At 44.3% G+C, this 26,272-nt stretch overlaps 1 protein-coding gene across 4 annotated transcripts in view; it reads left to right on the top strand.

Annotated features, from left to right (window-relative positions):
- The first annotated feature begins 2,436 nt into the window (after positions 1 to 2,436).
- Positions 2,437 to 26,272, top strand: part of RBPJ (recombination signal binding protein for immunoglobulin kappa J region) — a 154,554-nt gene continuing 130,718 nt past the window's right edge. For 2 of the 4 annotated variants that reach the window (XM_027795026.2, XM_027795025.2), the window contains exon 1: positions 2,437 to 2,525. Coding sequence is in view for 2 of the 4 variants with exons in the window: in XM_055794558.1 (XP_055650533.1) it covers positions 6,566 to 6,579 (14 nt within the window). In the remaining 2 variants the exon portion in view is untranslated. Of the gene's footprint in view, positions 2,526 to 6,451; positions 6,580 to 26,272 lie in introns of those variants that run through there. The other 2 variants (XM_055794558.1, XM_027795024.2) reach the window with 1 other exon arrangement.

Here is a 26,272-nt window from a genome sequence, read left to right as displayed (position 1 = left end):
CTCGTCTTCTGTAACAGTGGGTCCTCCCTTCTGACCTTTGCATGCCAGAAAAGTGGCTAGAAGCCTTCAAAGGGAGCTGCAAGTACTGAGCAGGAGAAGCTGGGTGGCAGTTGAAGGAGGTGAGGAAGAACTAGAGATAACTTCAGGGCAAAGAGCGTTCCTCCTGTAGCCCTGGAAGAACACATTGGAGGGAGGCTGGTGGATATGAAAAGGAGACGGGGCATACTGGCCAGTTGAACGGGCGGGAGCAGGAGGGACATAGGGCATAAATCCAGTGGAATACAGCCTTCATAGGCTCGGTGTCTCACAGAGCAAACTGGGATACCTCTTTCCCTATTTTCTGTTCCCGCCCCCCCCCCCCCCCCCCCCCCCCCCCCCCGGCAGATCAGAGATAAAAATTTCTAAAAAAGTTCCTAGTCAAGACAGAGAGGTTTTCATGAGAAGAGAACATCTAAGGAGAAATTATTCAACTATCCTTCACTCTAGCCTAGCTCGAGAGGTCAGGAAGCATAGAATAACTGGGGTTGGGAGGGACAAGGATCTTTCAGGCCCCAGGTCACAGGGAAAGGTGCGTCCTTAGCTGTCAACTTCTTCCTGTAATTCAGTACAGTGAATATCAGCAATACCAATCAGGGTAGAGGAGGAAGGTACTCCCATTGCTTCACCAGAAATTCCTGTAGGAGGAGTCCCTTCTCCTCAGCCACCCGATTACTCCCAGCACTGGATGGCTCAGGCACAGTTTAGGAATGTGTTTGTTCTTCCACCCTGGATGAAGAGAAACCACTGTGGATATTAACCAGAAGCATTTGCCTCCTGGTCTATTATCTGTGGCTTTTGGGGTGCCAGTGATTGTAGCAGGCCAGCTCTAGATCCCTGTCTCCTCCCATCTACAGTTACAAGGAAGGTTCATACAAGAACTCTAACTTGTTCCATTACTGGCTGAACAGCACCATTAGGAGTCCTCTGAAGCCTGGAAAGCAGGTAATCTTAGTAACAGAATCTTCACTCTCTGCTTGTAGCTTCCTCTGAAATAAGCTCCATTCCCCTGGTCCTTCTTCCAGTCATCCTGTGAATGGCTCACACGGGCTTGTTGGATGTCCGTTATAACAAGGAATTTCTCATAGTTTGGTCCAGAATTCCATGTCCCACATTAAGAACTCATGGGACTTCTCCCTTCATTTTCTCTGTTTTTAATATGGGTTATGTGGTTTTGTGGCCTCTGCTGCCTGCTCCCTGCCTACCTCCCTCTGCCTCTAGATCAAAGCAATGATGCCAACAGCACCACTAGATGAAGGAGCCTGTAAGGAGCTGTGAGGATCTAACAGAAGCATTCCCATACATGAAGTCTGGCAATGCTACTAATATGTCTCAGAATTCCTCCTAGCTGTTTTCAGCTGACAAGCTTTCAGTTCACAGCAAGAACTCTTGCTGTTATTCCTTACTGCACGTAGCAGTTAAATTTTGTCCCATAGCTACCATTCCAGCTATTCTTTTGCACTGACATCGTGTCCCACGATGTTTAATCAGAACATTTCATTAGTATACTGCTATTTTTGTGCCAAATGAGTATATTAAACCTGTTTTGAGATAGTTCTTTGACGAATGCCACCAGTAAAATCCCTCCAGGCCAATGACTTCCCATTTGTCATTTCCGCTTTAGCTACTTCTATACTTGGCTTACAATTCCTGCAGCTACTAATTGTTTCCCACGTGACATCATTCCAAATGCTTTGCTAAAGTCCAGATAGAATATATCCCCTGAATTTTTGTCATGTTGACAAACTGGTTACATGATTAGGTAGCAAGATTAATACTCTGGCATGCTCTACTTTGGGCATTTTTATTTGTGTCCCCACTTTTCATTACTTCAGAGCTTGCCATGATTCTTTTGTGCTCTTCTGGAAGGAAAAACAGCTAGGCAGATGTTTAAAAAAAAAAGAATCCCAGAAGTACCTGGACATCCTCATACTCCTTTTGTCTGGATGTATCATAATGCATATTAAAAACAATTGAAAGACTAGGTCTTTCAGAAGTGCCTAAACATCATGAGAGTGACCTGCCTCTCTAGCCCAGGCAGAAAGGAGAGGTGTTTACTGCTATTGGTTCCTTTCAAAAGCTCAGAAATTTGTATTTGCCCTGTCTCTATGTCATTGATTATTGACTCATAAGAACAGGCCTGGCTAATAAAAAATTACTGTAAGCGTAGTACAAGAACACAAGGTTGGTTTTATTTGGTCAGAAAAACCATCGCTCATCAAACTGAGAGAAGAGGAGGTGCAGTTAGCAAGCCTTATTGACAAAATGTCATTAAGTGAATTGTCACATCTGTGTTCATTAGCAAGATTATTCGGAGGGTGCAAAAAAATTTACACCTGGCTCTGGTCTCCACAGGTCATTGGGTGCCTATCACTTAGAAAGGCTCCTAACAAGGTAGGTGTGACATCCAGATAATGACTGCTTTGAAGAAGGTAAGAAGTTTTCCTTTGCTTCAATCCTTTGGAATCACAGAAGAGATACAGATAAAGGTAAAATATTTCAGCTGGGCCAATGATTTTAGGGGAATGATACTGATGGCACTTTGTGATTTATTTGTGAAATGTCACATCCTTTTGGAACTGGCTGGAACATGATATGTATGGATCCTAGAAATTCTAAAAATGTCTTTATTTACCTAATTTCATGCCTTGTTTACAGTCAGTCACTTCACCCCACCCTTTTCCAGGAATCTTCCCATGATGGCATGGTCTAGCTAAAGTTCTGGTTAACTCTAAGTCTCAGAAGAGCAAAAGATACTTTGTTTCTGTTATTTTCTGTCTTCCAAGATAAAGTAAGTTTGTATGTGTTGTGGTTTAATCCCATCTGGCAATTAAGTACCACACAGCTGCTCACTCTCTCAGTTCCTCCCTGCCCCCCGGTGGGATGGGGAGGAAAATCAGGAAAAGGTAAAATCCATGGGTTGAGATAAGAGCAGTTTAATAATTGAAATCAAGTAAAATATAATGCTACTACTAGTATTATAATAATTTTAGTGAAAAGGGAGATAACAAAAAGAGAAATAAAGCTCAAAGAAAAAAGCCCAAGTGATGCACAACACAACTCCTCACCACCTGCTGACTGATACCCAGCCAGTCCCTGAGCAGAGATTCCCCCCAGTTTATATACTGAGCATGATGTCCTCTGGTACGGAATATCCCTTTGGCCAGTTCGGGTCAGCTGTCCTGGCTGTGTTCCCTCCCAGTTCCTTGTGCCCCTCCAGCCCTCTCACTGGCAGGGCCTGAGGAACTGAGAAGTCCTTGTCTTAGTGCGAACATTACCCAGCAACACCCAAACCCATCAGTGTGCCATCAACATTATTCTCACGCCAAATCCAAAACACAGCACAGTGCTGCACCAGCTGCTAGGAAGAAAATTAACTCTTTCCCAGCCAAAACCAAGATGGCATGCTACTCTCAGCTGAGGCCGTCATGAATCTTCAAGACCATGTTCTAATTCTAGCCCTAAGTCTATGGAAGATTTCTCATCTTCTTGATTCTTTCTCCTGTCTACGTTTGCAGGCAGACAGCTCCAATACTAAAAGTGTCTGTCTTAGATGTTCTGCTGGTAATACAGAAATGCTTGATCACAAACACAGTTTCATTTTGAAGAAGCATTTAGGATTATCTTGCTTAGGAACCTGGCTCTTTGGGCAAATATCCATGGCAAGTATAAGGCTCCTTACCACTTAATTCTTTCAGCATTCAGCAATTTTGTCTCCTTTGCCAGTTTTGAGATAGATCAGAGGAAATATTGTAGTTCTTACTTATGGCGTAGGGACCTTCATCGCTCGTGGTCTATCTGTGCTGAAATAGATCCCGAGCAGGATTTTCAACTATCTGAAAATATTTTCTGACATTTTCAAGACCATGTTCTGGGTGAATAGCTTTCTTTGTGTATGAATTAGCTTACAAAATGTTACCTTTACTGCATACAAGCAGTATGGTAATATTTATGTCTGCTCCACCAATATTACTTGGATAGGAACCAAAGTTGTACACTCTGTTCTCTTGTGTTAGTTAGTATGTTGACTATCGTGTAACCATTAAAGTTCTCTCTCAGAAACACGGCAGGGGAGAGCCCTTAAAACTATATGCATATTCTAAGTGTGTATTTTTTTATGGTCAGATTCACGTGAGTATTTCTGAGTTGAATGCCAGCTGTTATGTTGAAAGTCTTCCTCATAATTCTGATGGATTTACCATATTGTATCATAATGGAAAACACCACAGCGATACTTCATATAGAGATATAGAGTAATGAAGGAAGGGCCACATCTACTTATATTTGCAGAGGCTAGGCATCTGGGGGTTTACTATATTTAGCACAATGTTGCTCCATATGTTCACTGTTGTAGGAAGTGATAGGGAGTTTTTGAAGAGGAATTATGCATAGGAAAGGACCCGAGACATTCCTTGCTGTGGTTGGTTGATGTTGGCTGGATGCCAGGTGCCCACCAATCCACTCTATCACTCCCCTCCTCAGCAGGATGGACCAGGAGAGAAAATAAGATGAAAAAAACCCTGGTGGGTCAAGATAAAAGTAGTTTAATAAAGCAATAGCAAAGGCCGTGCATGCAGAAGCAAAGATAAACAAAAGATGTTATTCTCTGCTTCCCATCAGCGGGCGATGTCTGGCCACTTCCCGGGAAGCAGGGCTTCAGTATGCATAGTGGCTGCTCTGGAAGACAAATGTAAATAACAAATGCCTGCACCCCCCCACACCCCCCCTTCCTCCTCCTTTCTCTTAGCTTTTATTGCTGAGCAGACATCATGTGGTATGGAATATCCCTTTGGTCACTTTGGGTCAGCTGTCCTGGCTGTGTCCCCTCCCAAGATCTTGCCCACCCCCAGCCTGCCGGTGGGGGGGAAATGTAGAGGCAGCCTGGGTGCTGTGCCAGCGCTGCTCAGCAGCAGCCAAGGCACTGGTGTGTTATTTCCACCTTTCCAGCTACCGATACAAAGCACAGCACTATGAGGGCTGCTGTGGGGGAAATTAACTCCAACTCAGCCAGACCCAGTACAGTTGGCACAGGAGCACCCTTGCCCCCAAGTGAAAGCGTAATGCCACAAGCCTGCTCTGAATGTTATGGATCTGTCCAGTGTGTTTCTGCTGTGTTTGCATTTCATCAATTGCAAGGGACATCAAGAATCTTTGCTAGGATGATGGTAACTCTAGTTGAACCTGCAATCCCAGGTCTGAGGCAGAAGTGGTCTTTTCAGTGTTTCTTCACAGATGTGCTGTCTCAGCAGTGCTATCACAAAACCACAGACTATTCTGGAAATTACTATTGAAGGTTGCCTTGTCCAGTCCTCTCCTCAAAGAAGAGCTAACTCCATAGTCAGATCAAGCTGCTAAGGATTTTTATCTCAGGATTAGGGCTGTTCTGCAGCTAGTCCCTCAAGCTTGGATAAGTCAGTACAAAACATCATCACCTCTGGGAGCTTTCCAGAATCAGTACCTACTTCTCTGAACTCTATGTGGAAGTGTCATCGTGCATTTTGGCGCAAAGCTCATTAGATTGTACCAGGGACTATGGTGTTGATCATCTCCAGACTTAACACCCCTGCCCTGGAGCAAAACATCCTTACCTTTGTCCCTTTGCTTGTGTTAGATGGCACAATCAACGCTGGAATAAGCTGCTGTGCTCTCTTGAAGGTACCAGCACCAGGATCTTCATGCCATTGACTGGATTTATCTGTCTTACCAGGAGGCCCTAGCCCTGCAGTATTTTTAGGGAGGTGGAGGGTCACGGTGAAGCCTCAGCCTTTGCCTGAGTAGGGGCCTGTCCAAAGAACACTTTTATTACGTGTCCACAGTGCAAAGAAAAGCTAGAGAGCTGAATTTGCTTTTCTCACTGCAGATGAGAGAGTGGTAACCAGCAGTTACTGCCTAGAGAGAGTATGGATGGAATGGACTTTTGAAGAGATGTTTGCTCTGCCAGGAGAGGTGAGGAGCTATTTCTGGACGAACTGGCCAGCCGTGCTGCCTTTTGAAGTCTAACTGGCAGGAGGGCTTTGGCAGCTGGAAGGCAGCCACGCAGTGGGGCATGAGTGATAATTACGCCTCCCTCCACCCAGCAAAGCAAGAGCCACAGTCACCTCTGTGCAAACTCCTTTTACCCACCAGCAAAAGAATGGGAGCTGCTCAGCCCAGTCCAGAATGAGAAGAGAACCATCCCTCAAACAGTCCAAACCATCTATTCATCTGCCTAGGCAATATTCCTGTTTCTCTAAGGAAGGGCTACTACCATTTGGAAGCCCTCTGTGTAAGCTCTTTCCAAACACTCCTCTCTTATTTCCCTTGGGCTGGAAGTCATTTTAGATGTGCCAGCTGGGACTCGGCCCCTGGGCTGATTCCAGCACCTGAGCCTAGTTTTATGTCAGAGAGAGCTGGCTGATCCCGTGGGACGTTACAGTGTGCCCTGACGCAGGTGGTGCTTGGAAAAGTGCTGCCGGACTTCTGCAAGGAGGTGGAAAGTGACGGTGTCAAAGCTGAGTGGTGGCAACGCCGTGATTTCCAGCTCCTTCTGATGTTTATTTCCTGGTGAGTGGCATGTTTAATAATATTCTTAATGCTTGTGATGGTGGCAAGAAGTGATATACTCATTGCTTTGCCTATTTCTTTTGTTTTGAATTTTAGAATATTTGTGACTAAAGATATGGTTAGCACTGCACCCTAGAACCCCCAAAACGGAGACTAATCAACTGTATAGTTGCCCACTCCTAAGTGTCTGAATGTAGAATTAAACTTCTGGTTTAGTATTTTCTGTGCTGTTTATTTTCCAGTGAAAGCAAATTGCCTTTTGATATAAAATACATAGTTCCGTCTCTAAGGAACCATCTCTTTGTGTTCTTCTTGTGCATTACTATTAAAAAAACCCCAAGCAACCAACCAATAGCCTGAAGTGATCACAGCTGAATAATGCAGACTTTGTTCCCAGGAAAAACATAAACAGGAAGAAAAATTGCATTCAGTTCTGTTACGTAACCAAGAAAATAAATTCTTTCAGAGATCAGTGCTAGGTTTTCCCCCACGAAGGTATTGTATATAACATAATTAATTATAGAATTACTCACAAGGATGTTTGATTCACCTTGTTTTACAAAAAAAAAGATAAAATCTGCCGAGTGCCATGCAAATAACAATTGAATATTGTTTCTGGACACTGATAATTGGGCAGAGATTGGGGAGTCATGGGATGAGGAAGATTGTCTCATGTACATTGATGGCAAAAGTAAAAGAAAGACTGAATGGTTTATCTGCAGTTGTGTCCGTCGCTTGCAGTTGAAGTCTGGTTTATATTCAAAACTCTCACCAAACATTTGTTTTTGCCAGTTCCTGGATAATTGGTCAGATCAGATTGACACAATAAGCTTTGGGCCCGTGATGTAAGTCAGATGTCTAAATCTGATCTGATCTAGGGAACAGAGTGGGGTTTCCCAGCCGAACAAGCCAGAACTTGGCCTGTCAAAGGTGTCTGCCGTGAGGGACTAGAGAATTCATGATGTCTGACTTGTCTGCAGAGTCTGCTTTTGAGGGTGATACTACTCCGTGGCTAGTAAAACTGGGCTGGCATCCTTTCAGCATTGGTCTTCAGCAGGTTTCGCTCTTTCACAGCTATGCGTTACCGCTCCTTTTCCAGCAGCTTCCCCCTGACTAGCTGCTCTCGGTGGGTGTCCCCCCCGTCCCCGTGTCCCCCCCCCCCCCTCCCCCCCCCGGTGCAACGTGGCTGAAGCTTTTGCTCTAGGGGATGGCTGCCCGGGGAGCCAAGCGCCATGCATCCTCACAGCAGGGGGAAGCCTGAGCTCTTGGGGTACATTTCTCTGAGTTCACCTTCATCAACAGAGCGTGGTGCGTGAATTCAGAAGCTCAGGCACAGTTGGCACCTGTTTTCTCAGGTGTAAATTCTGGCCCCTCTTCCATCACTCAGTATTTTATAGGCTGGAGAATGGAAAGACTCTTACGTTGTGCTACTGGTCCCACACAGCTGAGGAATTACCGAGGAAGCCAGGCGTGCTTGGCTACAGGATTCCCAGAGCACCTGCCCTTGAGGAATCCAGCTTACCCTGCAAGCAGCTCTGCGCGCTGCCCGCAGTTCACATCTCTGTGCACGGTCCTGGGTGACACCTTAGCTGGCAGTTTGCTTCCCCCACCGTCTAGCGCAAGTATGCCAGGCAATTGTGTGCCTGTGGGGAATCACCCAGAGGGATTCTTGGGTGCTTGGAGAACTTGGGAAGGTAGCCCTCGGGGCCTGTCTTCAGTGGACTTGTAGACCCTTCTGGACACTGACAATGTTTCTTCTAGCCCAGTCCCTGCATAATTGAGGTGCTAGCGATTACATGCAGCTGACAAATCTCTTGGGCGTTTTGGTGACCTCTCTAGGGATGTCAGCTAGAAATGCTGGATCCCAGCTTACACTGTGGTTGTGAGGCTGTGCAAGCATTTGTTTCAAGGCACTATTGTCCATTATTTTTTTCATTATAGAGTCTTAAACTCCAGTGATTTCAGAAACATTTGACCATACCCTTAAGACACATAACTCAGCCCAAAATATACTTCTGGGAGGAGGCTAAGCAAACCTTTCATGATGATCTTCAGAGTAGTGCATGTGCTTTACGAACTCTCATGTACAACACATCACCTGATGTACCAGGAGGTCTAGATCTATTGCCTATGATTTCTTGCCTTGCCTGCTACAGACATGATGTATTTAAAAGTAGTCACAATTGCTTCTCAGGTTTATGACATGAGATGAATCAGCCTCGGTGGGGATGCTGTTCCTTCTCCTCCTTTACAGTCTCTTCTCTGCTGTGGCTGGTTGATTCTCACAGCTTGCTGGGTAACTGCAGTCATAGCTCCTCAGGACAGATGGTCACACTTGTGCTTTGCCACCTGTGCTTCCTGAAAACAATGCTGGGCTCCACTTGCTGAGAATGATGGTTCGTCATTCTCTGTTGTGGTGTGACAATAACCCCCCTCTGAACTTTCATGCCTGGGCCTAGATAGACATTGTGATAATTAAGTCCCATCTCCGCTTAGACCTTTTGAGACCCCACAGTCCTTTGAGAAGGAGACTTGTGTGACCCGCAGGTAATGCGGTTACTTGCATACTGAGTATCTGCCTAAGCAAACAGTCCTAGGCTTGCTGGGGTCATGTGGAGAGAGCATGTCTGGGTGTAAGATCTCCTAGTGAATCAGCTTGCAGGTATATTGTGTTATGTGGTGGGTGGCTTGCTGCTAGGCTTTCTGGTGGCCTTTCTGTTGGCTGAAGCTTCTCTCTAGGCACGTCTGATCGGACCTGCAACCAGCGTGGGAGGTCGTGGAGCAAAGGGATGTTACAGTATGAGCACAGATGCTGCCCTCGAAGAACATGGATGAGAGTGAGGCGTGTGTTCCAAGTGAGAAATCCAACAAGTCTTCCTACCTGGGGCAGGGTGAAAGGTCTCTCACATCAACCCAAACTGCGTATTTTCACTCTCGACTCCAACCTGGTCCCTGAAGGAACAGACCCACTTCAGAAGGATGGATGCACTGCATGTAGTGATAGAAAATATAGGGACAGCAGGTCTTTGGGGAATCTGACTTGCTATTTAGTAAACAAATACTTATTAAAAAAAATCCCTACGAAGCCATGGTAACCTTGTGATGGCCTTACTGCGCTGTGATGCGTATGGCTGCTTTGTGACAAGGGTTCTGCAGGCTGTATTTTATAGTATTAAATGACCTTAGCCCGCTTCAGAATGAAAGAAGGCGTATTTATTTAATTTTTCATGGTTAACAAGCCAGTACTACTGAACAGACTGTCCTAGTATTTCCTTCGAAAATAATGCATTTTTCTCTTTGGTCGTAAAGAAGCCGTAACCCTATTCCTGCCACGCGAAACAGTCAGCCTCAGGGTCCAGTTCGGCGAAGCATTTCTGTGCTTACCGAAATGCTGCTGTCAATGGCACTTACACATCTGTTTAAAGTTAGAAACGGGAACTTGAGGGTTCGACTGTACGGAGGCCTCGGTGGTCGTGCTTTCAACTGTGGTGTAAATCCAGTCTTCCCGCCGACCAGTAGATGGGGCAAGTGAGCCTCCTTATAGTCACCGTCAAGATTTTTCTGAATGCGAGGTTAAAATGTAGCCCTCGTTGGCTCGGTTCAACAGGCTAGTTTGAAGGCTCTTTACCTTTGTACTGTAAAGGTAAATTACGTACTTTGACGCAACTGGACTATTTTCTTTACAAACATGTGTCGTAAACAATTGTTCTGTTCCTTGAAATTCTGAGATTTAAAATTATGTTACTTTCTTTACACAGGGATGGTAACAAATCTTTTGAAGGTTTTGTTGTGCAAAGATATGGGAATGAGTGTTCCCTCCCCAAAACTAGCCAATAGTTAGGCGTTTACAACACTCACAGGGATGCAAAGGATCCAAGTTTTAGTCCCTGGTAGTATTCCATGTGTATGTAGAGTGTACCAATGACTAGATCACCTTACCTGCCTTTGGGCCACCTTCTCCAATTCTCTCCTCCAAAAGCTGTTGTTACTTTTACACATTTATTAACTTGTACAGATTACGAGTGACCGTAGCTGCTGGCCACAGTTGCTCTCTGCCCATGCTTCTGGCTTCCTGCAGTGCACTTATCCAAAGAGAGTCTGACTCTCAAAATCCTGAGCGCTGCCTGTTAGAAGGAGTAGAAGCTTTTTCTTGAACACATAGGAGTGTAGAGTCCTCAGTTTCCCTTTAGCCACAGTCACACTTCTGCATGTTCTTCTACATATTAGCTCCCTGAGTGTGCTCTTCTTTGTACCCACTCCTTCAAGCCCTGGAGCTAGTCGTGTTCTTGCCGGCAATGTGGTGCAGGTGCAAGAACCGTTTGCTGCCTTACGGTGAGGCAAACCACTCCAGTGAAGCTGGCCTTGTGTGAGGTAGGAGCCTCCACAGGTGCAGAGTCCAGTGGCAGTGGGGAGCTTCTGTTCGTCCCATAGATGAGATATCGTTGTTTGGCTTGTTGGGTATATCTTGCCCTTGTGGAAGCAGCTCCCACTGTTCAGCCTTGAATGAAAGGTCATGATATATCTACCCTGTTTTATTTTAGAGTGCGGCAAGCTTCCTGAGATGGTTGTGTGGAGGGGTGAAGAAACCTGTGTCTATATTAAACTGCATAGGCCAGGCAAATACCACATGCTAATAACATAAAAGAAAATAGCTTGGCTAAAGATTAAAAAAAACACAAACCCAAACAAAAAAACCCCCACCAAACAACAAACCTCACCTCTTTCTCCTCCAATTTCCAAAACCTGAAATGATGGAATATATGTGAGCCTACCTTCTCAGATATGTAGGGAGAGCCTCAGCTGCTGGGCTTTAACTAGTGTAGCACAAGGGTCTGTGTGCCACTGTAATTATCTGTTTGTGATATCCCAAACTTATCTGGGTGGGAGGGAGCACGGAGGAATTCGTGGCTGGATTAGCATGACTTGGTGCTCTTACTTGAAGCCATTATGTTGTCAAAACTAAGATGGGTAATTCTGAGTACAGAGGACAAGGTTTAAGCTGGTGTAAACTGAGAGAGCAGCTGCTTTGCAGACAGTGAAAGTAACCAGACTCTACAGATGTGTGAACTGGTAAGGGTCTGGCTCACCTTCTGAAGTACATTATACAGAATCTAGGCATTACCTTAAACTACTCCATATTTTGGAGGACCAATTTGTGTTACCTTTTCCTCATATCACTCAAAGGTTGCCCCAGCTTTTTCCGTTTTTTGTAGCCTTGTGATGCCCTCAGACCTGATCTCCAACACTGCCTCCTCCATGGTAAGCAGCGTGACTCAGACCAGGCTTCTCACAGCCAAATTCCTACAGCCTGCTGCAGTTCCGCTTTCTTTACTTCCCATTCAGCCTACTGACAGTCCTACAGCAAAAATTCCTTTGCCTCCTGTCATATCTACCTTTGCCTTTGAGTGTTTTCATTGGCTCACTATGTTTTGAATGACATTTAAATTCCTCAGCGCATTTTCAGCCAGCATTTGCTTTTTGTTCTTTGTGTGTGTCTTGACCATCCAGTGTCCTCTGACTTCACCCCTGTCCTCGTGGTCTTCCTCTGTTTATTTTCTTGATATACTTCCCTGTTCCTGAAGAGGTGTTCTCCTAATAAGCTGAGCAGTGTTACTAGCTCTCAACTCTCCTACTTTCACACTCTACTCCTGGCCTTCCCTCATGAGCCAGTGATTTTTCTCTTCATTTTCTGCTTTGTGGATGGAAAGAACTGCTTTATAAGAAATTTACTGCTCCTGGGGTAGGTGTAAAGCATGGCTCAGACTGCACAGGATCCTCAGGAACATGGGTTGTGACACAAATGCAGCGTGAGGGGAGCTGGAAACACCTACAGCACACGGTGGTTTATAGTAAGCCAACTGTTCAGTGACATTCTGGCCTCTGAGGAAAGCTATGTGTGCTGTTAGCCAGAGGTATCTCAGGAGGATTGAGAGCCTGTCTGCTGTTTGGCTCCTCACAGACAGCAGATGTTCCATGAGAAGGTGAAACATGCAATAAATGATTGTATTTACTCGAAGCAAATCAGAGCTCAAGAAAAGGCAGTGGTCCAGCCAAGTGTGTTTACTGCTGCGGGAATGCTTTTGTGCTGATGCAGCATCTTTCACCCAAAATCTCTGAACATTTTGAAGCCGTTAACAAAGGTAGGCTTATGCCAGCATTTGCAGACATATTTGAGCCAGCTTTTTACTGCTGATTTTGGATACTGCCATCCGTATAGCCTATACTGAGCTGGGTACTACTATGGCTACTTGGCGAGTGTTTCCTTAGCTGCATAGATGGTTTCTGCAGCTGGTGCTGAGCTTGTGCTGACGCAGCTACATTGGTAACAGGACCTAAGCAGGCCACTGCAGGGCTAGCTCAGGTAGGTACATGTGAGCTACAGTCACTTTAGCGTAAAGATACATTTGTCTTGGTTTTGGGAGGGGGGGAAAAAAGGTAATCTAAGACCTGGACTGAAGACAAAAGTCCCTAAGATATGTCTGTCTTTTCTACTGCTTTTTTTGAGGGGAGGGAAGTGGAAAAAGTGAAATACTTCACAGATTATCACTATTGAAAATAGGTTCAGGCTAGGTTGTGCCATGTCTACCTGCTCAGTGAACGTTCAGCTAATGTCTAACACAGGGAAACATCCAGTGACCTAGAAGGGAGAGTAGTCTCTTCATGTGCGTGCATATTTTCTTCATGGACAAACAGATACCTCTTCAGATGCTTATTTTGAGATTCAGAAGTCACTTGTTAGTCTTCTGTGGCACACAGAAGAGATCTGTATCTTTAGCCAACAGCAGGGTGTTTAATGCAGGGATTTCATATTGCTTTTCTGGTAAAGAATGTACTGCCAAATGAGTATCACCTGGTTCTGGGTATGTGCCAGGGGCTAGGCGATGACTTAGGAGCCAGCAGAACTGCAGTGCCCTGAACAGTTTCCAGCAGAGCCCTGGAGGCTGTTAGCTCCGTGACTGGGGGATGGCTCTTTCTCTCCGCTATATCCCCGAATAATTGTGGTGGATGGCTCCTCTGTGATGGTCTGGTGGTCTTCTACTCTACAACATGCAAAAGGGGCCAGTCTCCAGAAGTTCTTGGAATAGACAAACGGCTCGTGTCCTTCCAACTTCTGTACTTTTTTACTGAGAAACTTGCATTGTTCCCTTCTCCTCCTTTGCTCAGCTCACTCCTGGTGGTGCTCTGCAGACTTTTCCCTAAATGACCTTGCTAGAACCAAAGAGAAACAAAAGGCACTGCACACATTCTGCTCTGAGTTCCTTAACTACAAAATGTTTTCAGTTTGAGGAAAGGGGTTTTTCCCCCTCTTTCCTTCTCTCTGCTCCTTGGCTGCCTGCAGTGACAGCCATATCTGTTTGATTTGAGGGGAGCCTTGCATGTGCTGTGAGTGGCTCCTTCTGCTAATAATTTGTTCTCTGGAGCCTGTTGCCACACAGTATAAATAAATTTCACTGTTTAGAACTTTCTGTTTTTATTCCCCTGCTGCTAGCAGTGAATTGACCCACCCTGTTCTGTTTTTCAGATTTATCTTTCTTTGCTGTTCTTGTATGAGACAAAATCACAAGATTAAGTTAACAAGGATGCATTATTGGTGCATAATTTTTTTGGTTATCCTGTGTCATGCTAAAAGTTCTGCATAAAATGGGAACTAAAATGCAGCTGACATCCTGGAACAATATTTGGTTTGGTCCTGGGACAGGGAATAAGACTTTATCCCACTTCAAAAAGTCTAATGGTGTGTGCTGAATAGATACAGTCTCCGTATAAAAAGCATTTTTCAGCTACCCTGCAACGTAAACTCAGTCTCTTTATAAACAGCCTTAATTTTTGCCCATTCCATTTGTGCATGCTGCTAGAATGACTAGGATGTTTAGCACATCAGATGTAGCTTTGTAGTGGTGAATGTAGGTACTGGATGTTCTCCAGTCATGATAGTATGCATGCCCCTGCAACCTCTAGCTCAGAGTAGGGAAAATATTTAGAATGGCTGAGCCCAGTTTGGGCTCTGTGCTGTTTTAATTAGATTGTTCCTGCCTCATTAAAAGCTGGCTTAGGCTTTTCTCTACCACACTAGAATCACTGCTGAGTATACATACCCCTGATTGGGTATGGTGAGGGCCACAGTCATGTTTTTCGTGGTTCCAAGCCTGATGCTTAGAGCACTTGAGGTTGTTTTTACTGTGTCAGTGTGATTGCATGTGAATTTTAATACAGGGAAAAACAGACTGTGATGGACTAATGAAGTCGGTAGAGTGGTTACATTTGCCTGCTTTCTTGGAAGTCATCATTCCTGTCTTTATTGCTATAAACGAAAGGAATCTAAGCAGTATTCTTTCTGTGTGTCTTTGAACCTTTTTATAACATAAATATGTTTCCAGTAACATAAATCAAGTGGGTTTTCCTTTCTCTTCCACTGATTTCTTCTAAGCAAAGAGGGACATCTCCACGCACAGAGTAAAAAAGGCAGAGAAACTAGCCCTTTGCCGTTTGCATTTTACAAACCAGATCTTGGAGAAAAAAAAAAAGAAAAAAAAAAAAAGACTTGAAGGAGGGGAAATTTGTCACATTAAGATTTCAAATTATGTGAAACCAGAATGTCCTCCCACCACAGCATATGTTTGTGGTGGGTAGGCGGGGGAGATGCAGGGAAGAGAGGTGATGGTATAAAAATACCTTGTAAAACAAATGTTTGGCTAGGGGAGAGAGTTTGTCACTTCACCCAGACTAGAGGGGGGGAAACCAGACAGACTGGGGGTGGGTGGGTGGGAAGAATTTACGTCACTTCAGCAAGGTAAATAACTCGACAAAGTGTCTCAGAAATAGCTGTCAAATAATTAGGATGAGAAGATCAGATATTAAACAAGTAGGTGGCCTAGGAAGTTAAGAGGAAGGAGTAAAAGCTATTTAAACAAAAGATGAAGACTACAAGAAACAGTTAAATGTGTCAAACACCAAGCAGAAGGGTGACAGGTAGAAACCCCAAGACAAAGTGCACAGACTTGCTAGTAGCCACTCTTCCTGTGTTTTTGTGAACTGAGAAGTACGATTTTTCTCATTTATCCTTATAATAATTCAGACATGCCAAGTTGAATACAGAGCAGGAGCTTTATATGGTAACATGACTGCTAAATGCAGCTTCGTAATGTATTGCTAGCGTGGCACTCTCTGCATGGGATGTTTCCCTCCATGTGCCATATGGAACAGTTTGTACACTCCACAGCGTCTGGTACCACGTGAGCGTGAGCAGACACCAACATGACCACCCACAGCAGCATCCAGGGTCAAAAATGATAGTTTGCCTTGTCATGCTGAGGGGGAGCTTGTGCACTGCAATGGGAGACTGACATCTCCACACCTTGGGAGCGGTGCGGTGTGGGAGCTGGCAAGAAGGAGGGTCAGGAGGGATGGCATTCAGTGCCCCTGCGCAGTTCAGGTTGGCAGCAGCAGCTGTCAGCATTGGGAGGTCAGTCTCCTTCCTATGTGTGATATAGTTTTTATTTGGTTTTAATTGACTGGCCTCACTGCTCGAGAAGGCATGGAAGAGTGAGTCAGTGTGAGAGAAAAAGAGAGGGAGACAAAAGAGGTGGGGAGAGTGGGCTGGTGACGTGCCCTGTACAGCCAGTAATCTGTTATACAGACATAAGTTGCCCTGTCTTACGGACAGCTTCAGATGCCTTTCCTTTCTACTTCGTATCATTCCCTGTTGCTTTAATATCTGGAAATTTGAAAGAAGTGTGAATGGATCTCTCCGTGAAGTGAAGGTGCTTTGCTAAATCTATGGACAAAACCTGCCCACCCTCTTGCTTTCTTATTTTGCTAGGAGGTATGTCATTCTCTTGCCTCGTGGTGACTTTTGGTGACAGGTCATTCTCCCTCCCCCATGGTGTGGGACCTGCAGGGTACTCAGCTGAGATGGGGCAAGCAAGGCTCTGGTGCTGTGCACAATGGTTCCGCACCTCTTGCAAGGGCTTATAGCAACCCACCCCCTTGCTGACAGACTGGCTGCTGGGGCTTCAGGGAAGGATGGGACCATTTTTAGTGCAGGCCAGGTTTCAAGGGTGGCATATACAATGGAAGCTCATTAGTGCCCAATTTGCAATCAAGGACGGAAAAAGATTCAGCTCTCTTCTCTTCTGACCTAAAGCGCGTTGCTGAGGTCTGTTGCACAGGGTGGGACTTTCCACTAGTAGGTGTTCATACAAATTCATCTATATCTGGCTATCTTCATGTGTTGATGTGCAGTCATTTCATACTTGCATTCCACAGAAAAGCAACGGGTATTTTCCCCCTTCAACAAATTTCAAAGAAAATACACTAACAAAACATTGTTAGAGAAATTTTGCACGCTCCAGTCAGCAAACTGAAACCTAGAATACCTTCTGAGACCCTGTCTGTGCAGCTGCGTTCTTGCTTTGTCCTCCAGGGCTGACTTAGGGTAGCTGTGAGGATTAGTAGTCTGAGTTGCCTGACTTACATGCATGTAATTTTAATGAAATATTTTGGTCGAAATCTAGCTTTTACATTTCAGATTTGTTTCGTTGCACCAGTTGGTGGATTGAAACCACCATCACAGCAGCTGCCTGAGTATCATGTAACGCAACACGCCTTGATGCTTTGTCATATTTCAGTGTTGGCTCACAGCATGAACAGTCCCAACCATTGTGCTATTTTTTTTATGAAGACCTAGAGTTAGTGAAATAGAGAGGATCTTTTTTCCTCCACTTTCTCAAAAACCCACAAGTTCTCATGCCTTTCCACTGTGCCTTCCTTCCACTGATTTAATGATTCATGCTTTACTATGCAAGTGCTTAGGGGTGCTTGCACCATGATAAGAAATGCAATACAGAAAGACGATGTAGATGCTTCTGCATATGTCTGACAACATACTGAGGTCTTCCTGAATATACTGAGCATATAATGCTATCATAACTGAAGAGTGGATGTTATAATAGTGAAAGCTAGGTGGTGTACCAATTAGTCAAGAACTTTTCTGCTGGAGATGTTAAAACTAAAACCTCAATCTTTTAATGGAAATTCACCACTTGTGATGAAACTCTTAAGGGAGTTTCTTATGTGTAGAGTGCGATTTCTGATAAAAAAGACAGAAGTTCATTGCAGGGTGTTCAATAACCTGGTTGTTGGGTAATTTCTGAGATGTACAAGACCCAGTTCTAAGTTCTCAGGATGAATTAGAAAAAACAGGAATATGAATTAAACTCTCCAGTATTGTAGATAAGTGTCTTAACTGTTGGGCTTTTGAGGAGGGTACATGAGTCTTATTTCTGTGGTTTCTTTGTGTGAAAACTCTCAGGATCTACGTTCAATTCTAAAAAATTCCTCTTCCCCCCCCCCCCCTCCCCCGCCAAGATTAATGGTTTATGTTTTTGCAGAATGGAAACCTTGTTATCCAGCTGGCTAGAATAATAAAAGTTGTAGGTGTCTTGTGAACATGAGGCAAAAAGAAGAAGAAAATGTGTTGTTTCATTGCCTCTGTGTGAGAGGAAGGTCTGGGCTTCATTTAAAAGTTAAATGTAAATATATTTTTGCTAACTTTGGCTTCTGTCAGATCAAGATGTGACATATTCTCAGTTCTCCTTGAGAGCTGCTAAGGATTCAGACCAACTTGATCGAAATCTACTTTTGACAGATGACAGCAGGATTTCATGAGCGATTTCTATCTCAAGGCAACTGGCCCTCTCCACAATCAGCAAGTGGCAATAGCGTTTTAAAGGAAGAATGTCAGAGAGCAGCTTGGTTTTCTCACTTGTCATCTTTATTTGTTTCTCTCCTGGCTGATCCACCAGAAGCAGGTTAAGGATGACACAAACTAGCAACAAATCACGGGGTGGAGGACAGAGCATGTGACAATGCCCTGGCTATGGTGCAAACATTTGAGCTACGTTTCGAAAGCCTGGGTTTGCGTTCAGCAGAGTTCACAAGCGAAAAATAAAAGTCTTTGACGATAACAGTCAACAAGCTCAATCTCATTAGTGTCTACCCTTCAGAGAAGAGGCTGGAGCGGATCCCATCAAGCTGTGATTTGGTTCAGTGCACTAGGGAAGGTTCCTAGAAGTATTCCCTCAGCTTCTTCACACTGCGCACTGAGGGGGAAAAAAACAACATTTGGCAATTTGTTGTCAATATTTGTATAACTCCTGATGCCACTAAAACTGCATATGCAGGCTTTAAACTAACAAAAACAAAGCCATGGCCAAGCTGGAGAGCTGGATTTGTTTCCATGCACAATTAGGTTTATTTGTTTAGGTCTCATTTTATTTGCTTTCAGATGACTCAGATAGGAGTATTGCAATCCTTTCAAAGTGAAGTAGTGTTCTGTGTATTTTGGGCATTGGGCTTAGCCAAATGTGGAAAGAATTGGCCGCTCAATAGTATTTTCCTATCCAGAGGTTTTTCTAACTTTTGAGAGGAACTGAAGGAATGTCCCTTCCATGCCAGGCTTTTACACCCCCCACCCCCCACCCCCCCACCCCCTTTCACAGCATCTCTCCACATTATTGTTAAAGAGCACAGGAATTTTAAAACACTCCTCTGTTGTGCAACTGTTAGCAACTGATCTTATTAATTGCTTTACCATTATGCTGCATGCTTAAATTCTCGCTGGTGTCATCCATAATGTGCTGCTGCAAGTGCCTTTTAACCCGTTCCAGTAAGAATATATGGACAGTGCACTGCTCAGAATCTCCCATCCTGCTAAACCAGCTCTGGGTTTGCTGGAAATGATTTCCTGCATACATGAAGGGGTATTTACATTTTGGCAAGTAGCCAAGTTTTCTGCTGGGAGTTAGTCACTAAGGGCAGATTATTTTCCAATGGACACACTTGCACACTATTGGTGTTAAGACAATTGTCTCAAGTCTCAATGCCATGGTGTTTCTTTATCCCCGGCTCCCAACCCAAAAAACCAAAAGAAAATAAAAACGTAGGGATTTTTTTGTCTCTTCTTCTGCTATATATGAGTAGGAGGCAATGGCTTTTAATTGGTGCTTTAGGCACTGCTGTGGTTTTGGGGACTTTTTTTTGTTGTCTTTGTTTTCATCTTCTGATCATTTTGCTTCTAGAAATGCTTCCTTGGGTGATGTTTCGGAAAATGTAGACAATATGAATAAATCCCCATTTATTCCTATTTCTATGAAATATAAAGGTTAAAGGATTTCCTGCACCCACCAAAAGTATGCATCTGATTTATGGCCTTCCTTAATGCTCTTCCCACTCATGCTCATAAAAGAAATACAGTAACAAAGGCTAATAGACAATCTATTTTAAAGTTTGCCCTGATAAAACCAAACTGGAACTTTATTCAGTCTTAAATGTCAATTCTAAGATTTGGAATGTTTTTCTAATCAAGAACAATAAAAGTGGAAAGTGTCTCTGTGGAATGGAGCTGCAGCTCAGCATGCTGCTGGCCCGGTGCTGCATGCACACTTCAGGGGCAGATGGAGCCTGCACATCACGTAGCCCTCCCTGTGCAATAGCTTGCTCTGCAAGACTGCTTGGCCCCAGGAGGGACTGAGCAATGTGTCAGGTATGTGATTTGTTGTTTTATTTTGCTTTTAAGAGAATAGAAACCCAAAATATACCTATGACAAATGACCGAATTGAGGAGGGATGTAAATCTTCAAACACAATTAAGAAGAAAGAAATAATATAAATTTCCAAGCCTGTGTTAAAAACTAGAAGAAATAATAAGGTGAGCAAATAGATTGGATGGTGCCTAGAAACCTGTTCCATGCCTATGATGCTTTGTTTCCCTCCCTGTAGCTGCAGAGAACTGAGACTGTCAAAATGGATGAAACCCATTCAGTGGCCTTACCTAACATAGTATCACTTTATAACACTTCCAGGGCATTTTGACATTGTGCCTGGAAAGTCCTCTGCTACTCTCGCAGCACAGTCCGGTGTGGAGGCTGCTGCTCTCTGCACGCACCATTTTGCTATACGCAGTTCTTCAAGTCTAATCCAAGACTGAAGGAGACTGGGGACTTCGTGGGGAGCTGAGAGAGGGGGCTGAATCAGGATCTGTCAGAGCTCACATTCTATGGGCTAGTGTTAAATATGTAGTTTGATTATCAAAGTATGTTGTTGATGCAGGACTCTGAATTAATTTTACTTCTGTTGACTAGCAAACATAAAATTAGATTTTATACACTGAAAATGTGGAAACATTCCAGATGCATATGCTTCAAGTACGTGGGAAAATACAGAGTACACTATATTATAGCTCCCTCATCACATAAAAGACTTCCTACATTAAACTGATTTTTACCATGTGTGGACTCCCTTAGTCGCCATGTACAACTAAGTGGTAAGACAGAGACTTTTTTTGGCAAGTTATATGTACCTTTTGCCTTTTTACTTATACCACACCATGAGCTACAGCTGGGCAGGTTGTGATTTCAGTCTGAGATGGTTTTACCCCTTCCTTCCTGCAGTTGTGTAGTTGCGTGTAGGCAGATACTTGGTGATGCCTGGCTGGTAATTCAAGTATTGAGACTTGTGGGCTTACCACCACTTCCTGATGTGCATTGCAGGTAAGCCTGCAAGGGGAAGGAGACCTCGGGGAAGAAAATTAGGAGAAAAGGACTTTAAGATTTAAAAGCATCAGCCTTGAAGCTACAAGGTAGGGTCAGGACATTGAAAGAAGGCAGACTGCACTTCCTCCTCCAGGTGATAAGGGACCTGAAAAGTTTAGGTCTAGTTAAATCTTATGGCAGTGCCAAGCACAGGTAAGATGATGCACACACTAGTCTTCTGTTATCCTATCCCTCTGTTCTTTTCCCTGAGACACAATAAGCTACCTCTGCATCTAAATGCATGTTCCTGTTTGACTTCAGGGTAAAGTAAAATAGCTCACCCTGAAACATCCCTGGAGAGGTATAATTAAATCTCATGGTCCAGGCAATACATACATGCTTTTCATCTGTTGTAAAGTATTACATCTTAGCTGAGGGTGGGGAGGAGGTGGCTACCAGCTATGAAGGAGTAACTGCCGTCACTTGAAAATTAAACATACCCTAATCAGTAATGACAGTACCAAATGCTGGGAAGTGTGAGGGGGGAAGAAGGGTGGAGGAAGATGAACCTACTAGCGATGCTCTGAGGACTGAGCGTGGCAGCAGCCAGGAAGACTGAGGGCTCAGAGGATACTTTGTCCCAGTATCCTCTGACACTGGATCTTTCTCCATATCTGAGGCTTATTGCCCATAATTTGACTCAGTCTTATAAAACAGAGGATAAAATTCAGACTGATTTGACCTACAGGTGTTGCTGTCAAAAACCACTTTTCTCCCCCACTAATGCAGATCAAGCTGTCATCCAAAAATCAATTACTTTGGTAACCCATTTGATCGCTGCTTTGTGATGTTTCACTTTCCACAGATAGTCTTTATTACCTTATCCTGTTCATTTTAAACAAGACCTTCGATCCAGCTATGATTAATAACCTTATTATGGTGATACCTGTTTAATTCCTCATTGCTGGATTTCATAAAGTTTAAGTTGCCATCTTTGAACTTCATACTCTTCAACAAAGTAAAACATATCAGGTGTCTTCATTCCAGCAATTTTTTGTATGTTGCTTTTCTTATTATTATTCACTTCCTTATATTTATAGCTATGTGGTCACTCACCAGCAGATAAGAACTCCCTCTGCTTGTGCTCTGAGTGGTGACTGTAGTTAGCAGGGTGCAGAGCCCAACTCATAAACTTGCAGCTGTGACTTAACACTTCTCTAACGTGGCTGCAGAGCTTCCAGTTGGCCCTGAGTGCCAAAACATCTGCCTGTAACGCACCTGGTAAATAAACCCTGTGTGAGTCAGGGTAGTGGCTTCTTACACAGAGGAGTATTAGTGTGCAATTAAGTAGCACATGGTAGTAGCCTGTTTATGCTACAGATGGCACAGGCTTGAGAAGTCCAGTAGAGCTAAATGATGCAGATCAAGTGAACAAGATCATGTTTGCAGTATTGTACAAGGCACAGGTGAAGGTAAAACTGCAGGTTGTTGAGATCATATGATTGTGAACTGAGACAAACCTTCAGACAGAGACAAGGAGAAAATGGCACCATGCAGGAGAGGAAATCCTCTTCCAACCCTTCCAAGCTGATGTGCAAAGCAGAATTGCTGGAGAAGGCTCTGATTGATGGTATTTACCCGTTCTTTTCTCCATGACACTACCATCACTCAGAAAGGTGGGGGTGGGGAACTAAAACACTGCGAAAGTAAGTGGTACCCATGGTACTACATTATCTGCCAGCCATGTGGAGAAAAGCCAGTGTGCTGGAGGGCAACACAGCGCTGTGGTACAAAACATGCTTGTATGAGGGGGTGAATCTGGGGGATACGAAACTCTATGCCGATATCAGACCATGCATGGCTGAGCTCTCACTTCCACATGTAAGGGGGAAATCCCTATGTTCATACATCAAGACAAAAGCCCATAATTTCCACCTGCTTTCATTCACCCCTTGCTAGCTGTATGTTTAAGAGTCTCTCTCTCTCTTTGTTGTGTCTCCTGCTTCCTCTGTGTCATGCTTTGTTTCTTCTTCGCAAGCACCCCACAGAAGAACCGTGTGGAGTCTGCACACTCCTGCCAGAAGCTGCAGTACCACTTGGGAGTGGGTGCTGTGTCTCTCTTGCCTGTCTGCTCTCACACAGCCATCTGTAAATATCATCTAAGCCCACTCTTGCACCTGCTTTAAATGCCTGTGTGCTTGCTAAGGGCCCAGCTTTCCAGAGAAGCATGTGTGACAGCTTTGCGTTGCTCTTGGGAGTCAGAAGTTCTCTCACAGTCTTGCTATGTGTCAAGGGGACAGTCATCCCAAGAGGCATCATTCCCAAACTAACCTTTTACTGCGCTGTCTCCACTGGGATGATACCTAATGATCTTGTGCAGGGGGGGCTGGCCCTGGCGTGGTGGACCGGGACCACTGGAATGGCCATTTCCAGCAAACCGTAATTTGCCAGCCGCCCTGAAATCACCCTTACCAACCAACAAATTTCCACATAAAAGCAAAAACTGAGCTGTCTGCAATGAAACATACCGCTTGCATAGCAATTGCTGCACGTAAGGACATTCACAGAAATAAATGAAAGCCATGCTGGTAGCTGTCGCCGCTTTAGAGCAGCTCCAAGAGCTCTTTCTGTTTTCCTCAGCTAAAATGGTGCCAGGACAGTTTTGTTGCCTGACGGGCTGCTGGCAAGAGCCTCCCTTTTGGATACTGCTGGTTGTGGCACTGCTGGCTGCTGCCGGGCCTGGCAGCCGGGCTCCATCCCACCGCCCCAGCCAGGCGCAGGCCACTGCCAGGCAGTGGGGCGGCCCCAGCTCCGGGCACTGGGCACCGTCCAAGGGGGGGGGGGGCTGAGGTCTGTGCAGGACGAGGGGCCTGTGGCCGGGCAGGGCATGACTCTGCCAAACTGGAGACCAGCACCACTGCAGCACCGCGAGAGTAGGGACTGGTGGCCCCAGAGGATAATGGAATAGGGTCCTTGTCCCTGGGCAGGGTGGGGGAGCCGTGGGGGGGCTGGCAGGCTTTGGATCTCTGGTGCCAGTGCCGCCCTGCACAGGAGCCTGCCGGCAGCGGCACAGGCAGGCTGTGGGTCTGAAGATGAACATACCTGCCTGCTCCGTGCCAAAACCTCCCCCAGGTGTCTTCTCCAAGTCATAAACCTGAAACGTAATAAAATACCAGATTTTAATGCTTCTGCCAGAAGAGGGTGACTGCTAGAGTCTGGCTTTTTTCCTCGATAGAGAAAGATGCTTTAGAAATGCTGGTGTCTCTTGGGTGTAGCCAGACAAAATTATCATCTGGCCAGGCAGTAAACAAAACCATTTGTGAAAGGTGAGTGCAAAACCTCAGCACCAGCTGACTATAATCAAAATGTTTGTTCCCATTTGAATTAAAGTCTCCCGTCAAACTGGAGTAAGTTTACACCTCAGCAGAACACTTTTAAATGGAAACCAAAGGAGAACATCTAGCAGTCGACATTTGAAAAGTCACCTCACAGAAAAGTAAACATCTGTAAACAGGTAAAAGGATCGCAATGCCAAGCTTAGTTTCCAACAGACAACTAAGAACTGAGAATAACCTGATGCTTAACAACCTCCAAGGAAAAGATGGCACAATGGGAGAGGCTTCAGTCTGTTTCAGAGGCCTGACTTCTGCCTCCGTGCTTGTGGCAATATTCTTCATTTGTGCAATGTTTTCCACCCAAACAACTGTGCTGTTAAAGAAAAAATAGTTGCTGTTAGCTTTCCAGTCAGAAAAGTGAAAGGAGATGCATTTGTCATAACGAAATGATGTCACTTTAGGAAGGGAATAATGGTTTTGGACTACAAGATAATTAATGGCTGCTGCCCCTGAGGGTTTGATTAAACTATCAAGTACCAAGTGACATCTTTGCCACATGACACTTCTTTGGAAACCATAAGCACCGGAACAGCATTTCAGTGTATACTTTGGCTAACGTGGAGCCACTGCTCCTCCCTAGGGCTGAATTTGTCATGACTCCTGGGCGGTGAGGAATCTTTGGTCTCCTGAAATAGGTTATTTCCTTTTTTGGAGAGAAATAAGGAGACACGAGCAAGGGATTAATAAATTATTAGGTAGAATTCCTGCAGCAAGGAATTGAGACGGATACGAAAAAGTGGTGGTACTGAGACCTTGGGCTGTGTTGTTCAGGAGAAAGATTTTGCATTTCACAATCAGCACAAAGGGAGAAACTCTATGAATTATTTTTTTCTATAGGTGTTTTAAACACAGATAACTAATGCTGGCACCAGGAAAGTTCCATGTATTGAAGGAAGTGCACTGACAAAGAATGAGGAATACCCATCTGAGACCGAAGAGGTGGTAAAGGCGGACAAAGAAAAGGCAGCAAAAAGGGGAGGGACATACAGATGACAGAAAGAAGAAGTGACACAAATATGGGAGAAATGGAGACAAAGCAATTGTTAGGAAATTAATCAGTCTCATCACACTGGAAATCTATCTGTTCCACAGGCGAATGGGCCCAGCTCTGGTAGATAAATGTCCTAGCTTCTACCACTTCACATTTAAACGGTAAATTCTGTCCTAGTGCTCAAATGTCTTCAGGCACTATGTCTATGTCCTTGCAAGTGCTGTGCAAGAAAAACTCATGCACACCAGCTCTGATAGAACAGTGAATACAGCGAGTGAAAAAATAGACAGCTAATTAAAGCTAAATATTAGAATGATGTTGCAATTTCATCATTGGGCTTAACATGAAATGAATTTTCATTTAAAAATAAGGGGCAAACAGTTGGGTTTATATTCTTAATTTTTTCCTCCTTTTAAGAAAGATTACCACAAAATCTTACAATGTCCAGTTATCTTCACATACAAAGAGATTATTTCCTGCTTTGTAACTTCATCACTCTTAAAGGCACCACAGACATGATGCTTTGTTGCTCCCTAAGTTTCCCAGTTGGAAGGAAGTTTGTTGAGTAAGCGAAACAATAGACATGAAAATAGTAAAGGAAGGAACATCCCCATAACTCCACTTATTACATTCCATAGCAGGATGATGTGAGCTAAAAACAAAACAAAATTCAAGTTGAAATCCTTTGTCAGATTCTGTTTTAAAACTTTCTGTGAAAAGGTTCAATAGATCATTTTTTTTTAAATCCCTAAGCTTGTTTCGAATGAAGCTCAGTT

Source organism: Falco peregrinus, chromosome 2, assembly GCF_023634155.1.
Source record: "Falco peregrinus isolate bFalPer1 chromosome 2, bFalPer1.pri, whole genome shotgun sequence".
Taxonomy (NCBI): Eukaryota; Metazoa; Chordata; class Aves; order Falconiformes; family Falconidae; genus Falco; species Falco peregrinus.
This window is presented reverse-complemented; position numbering and strand designations above follow the sequence as displayed.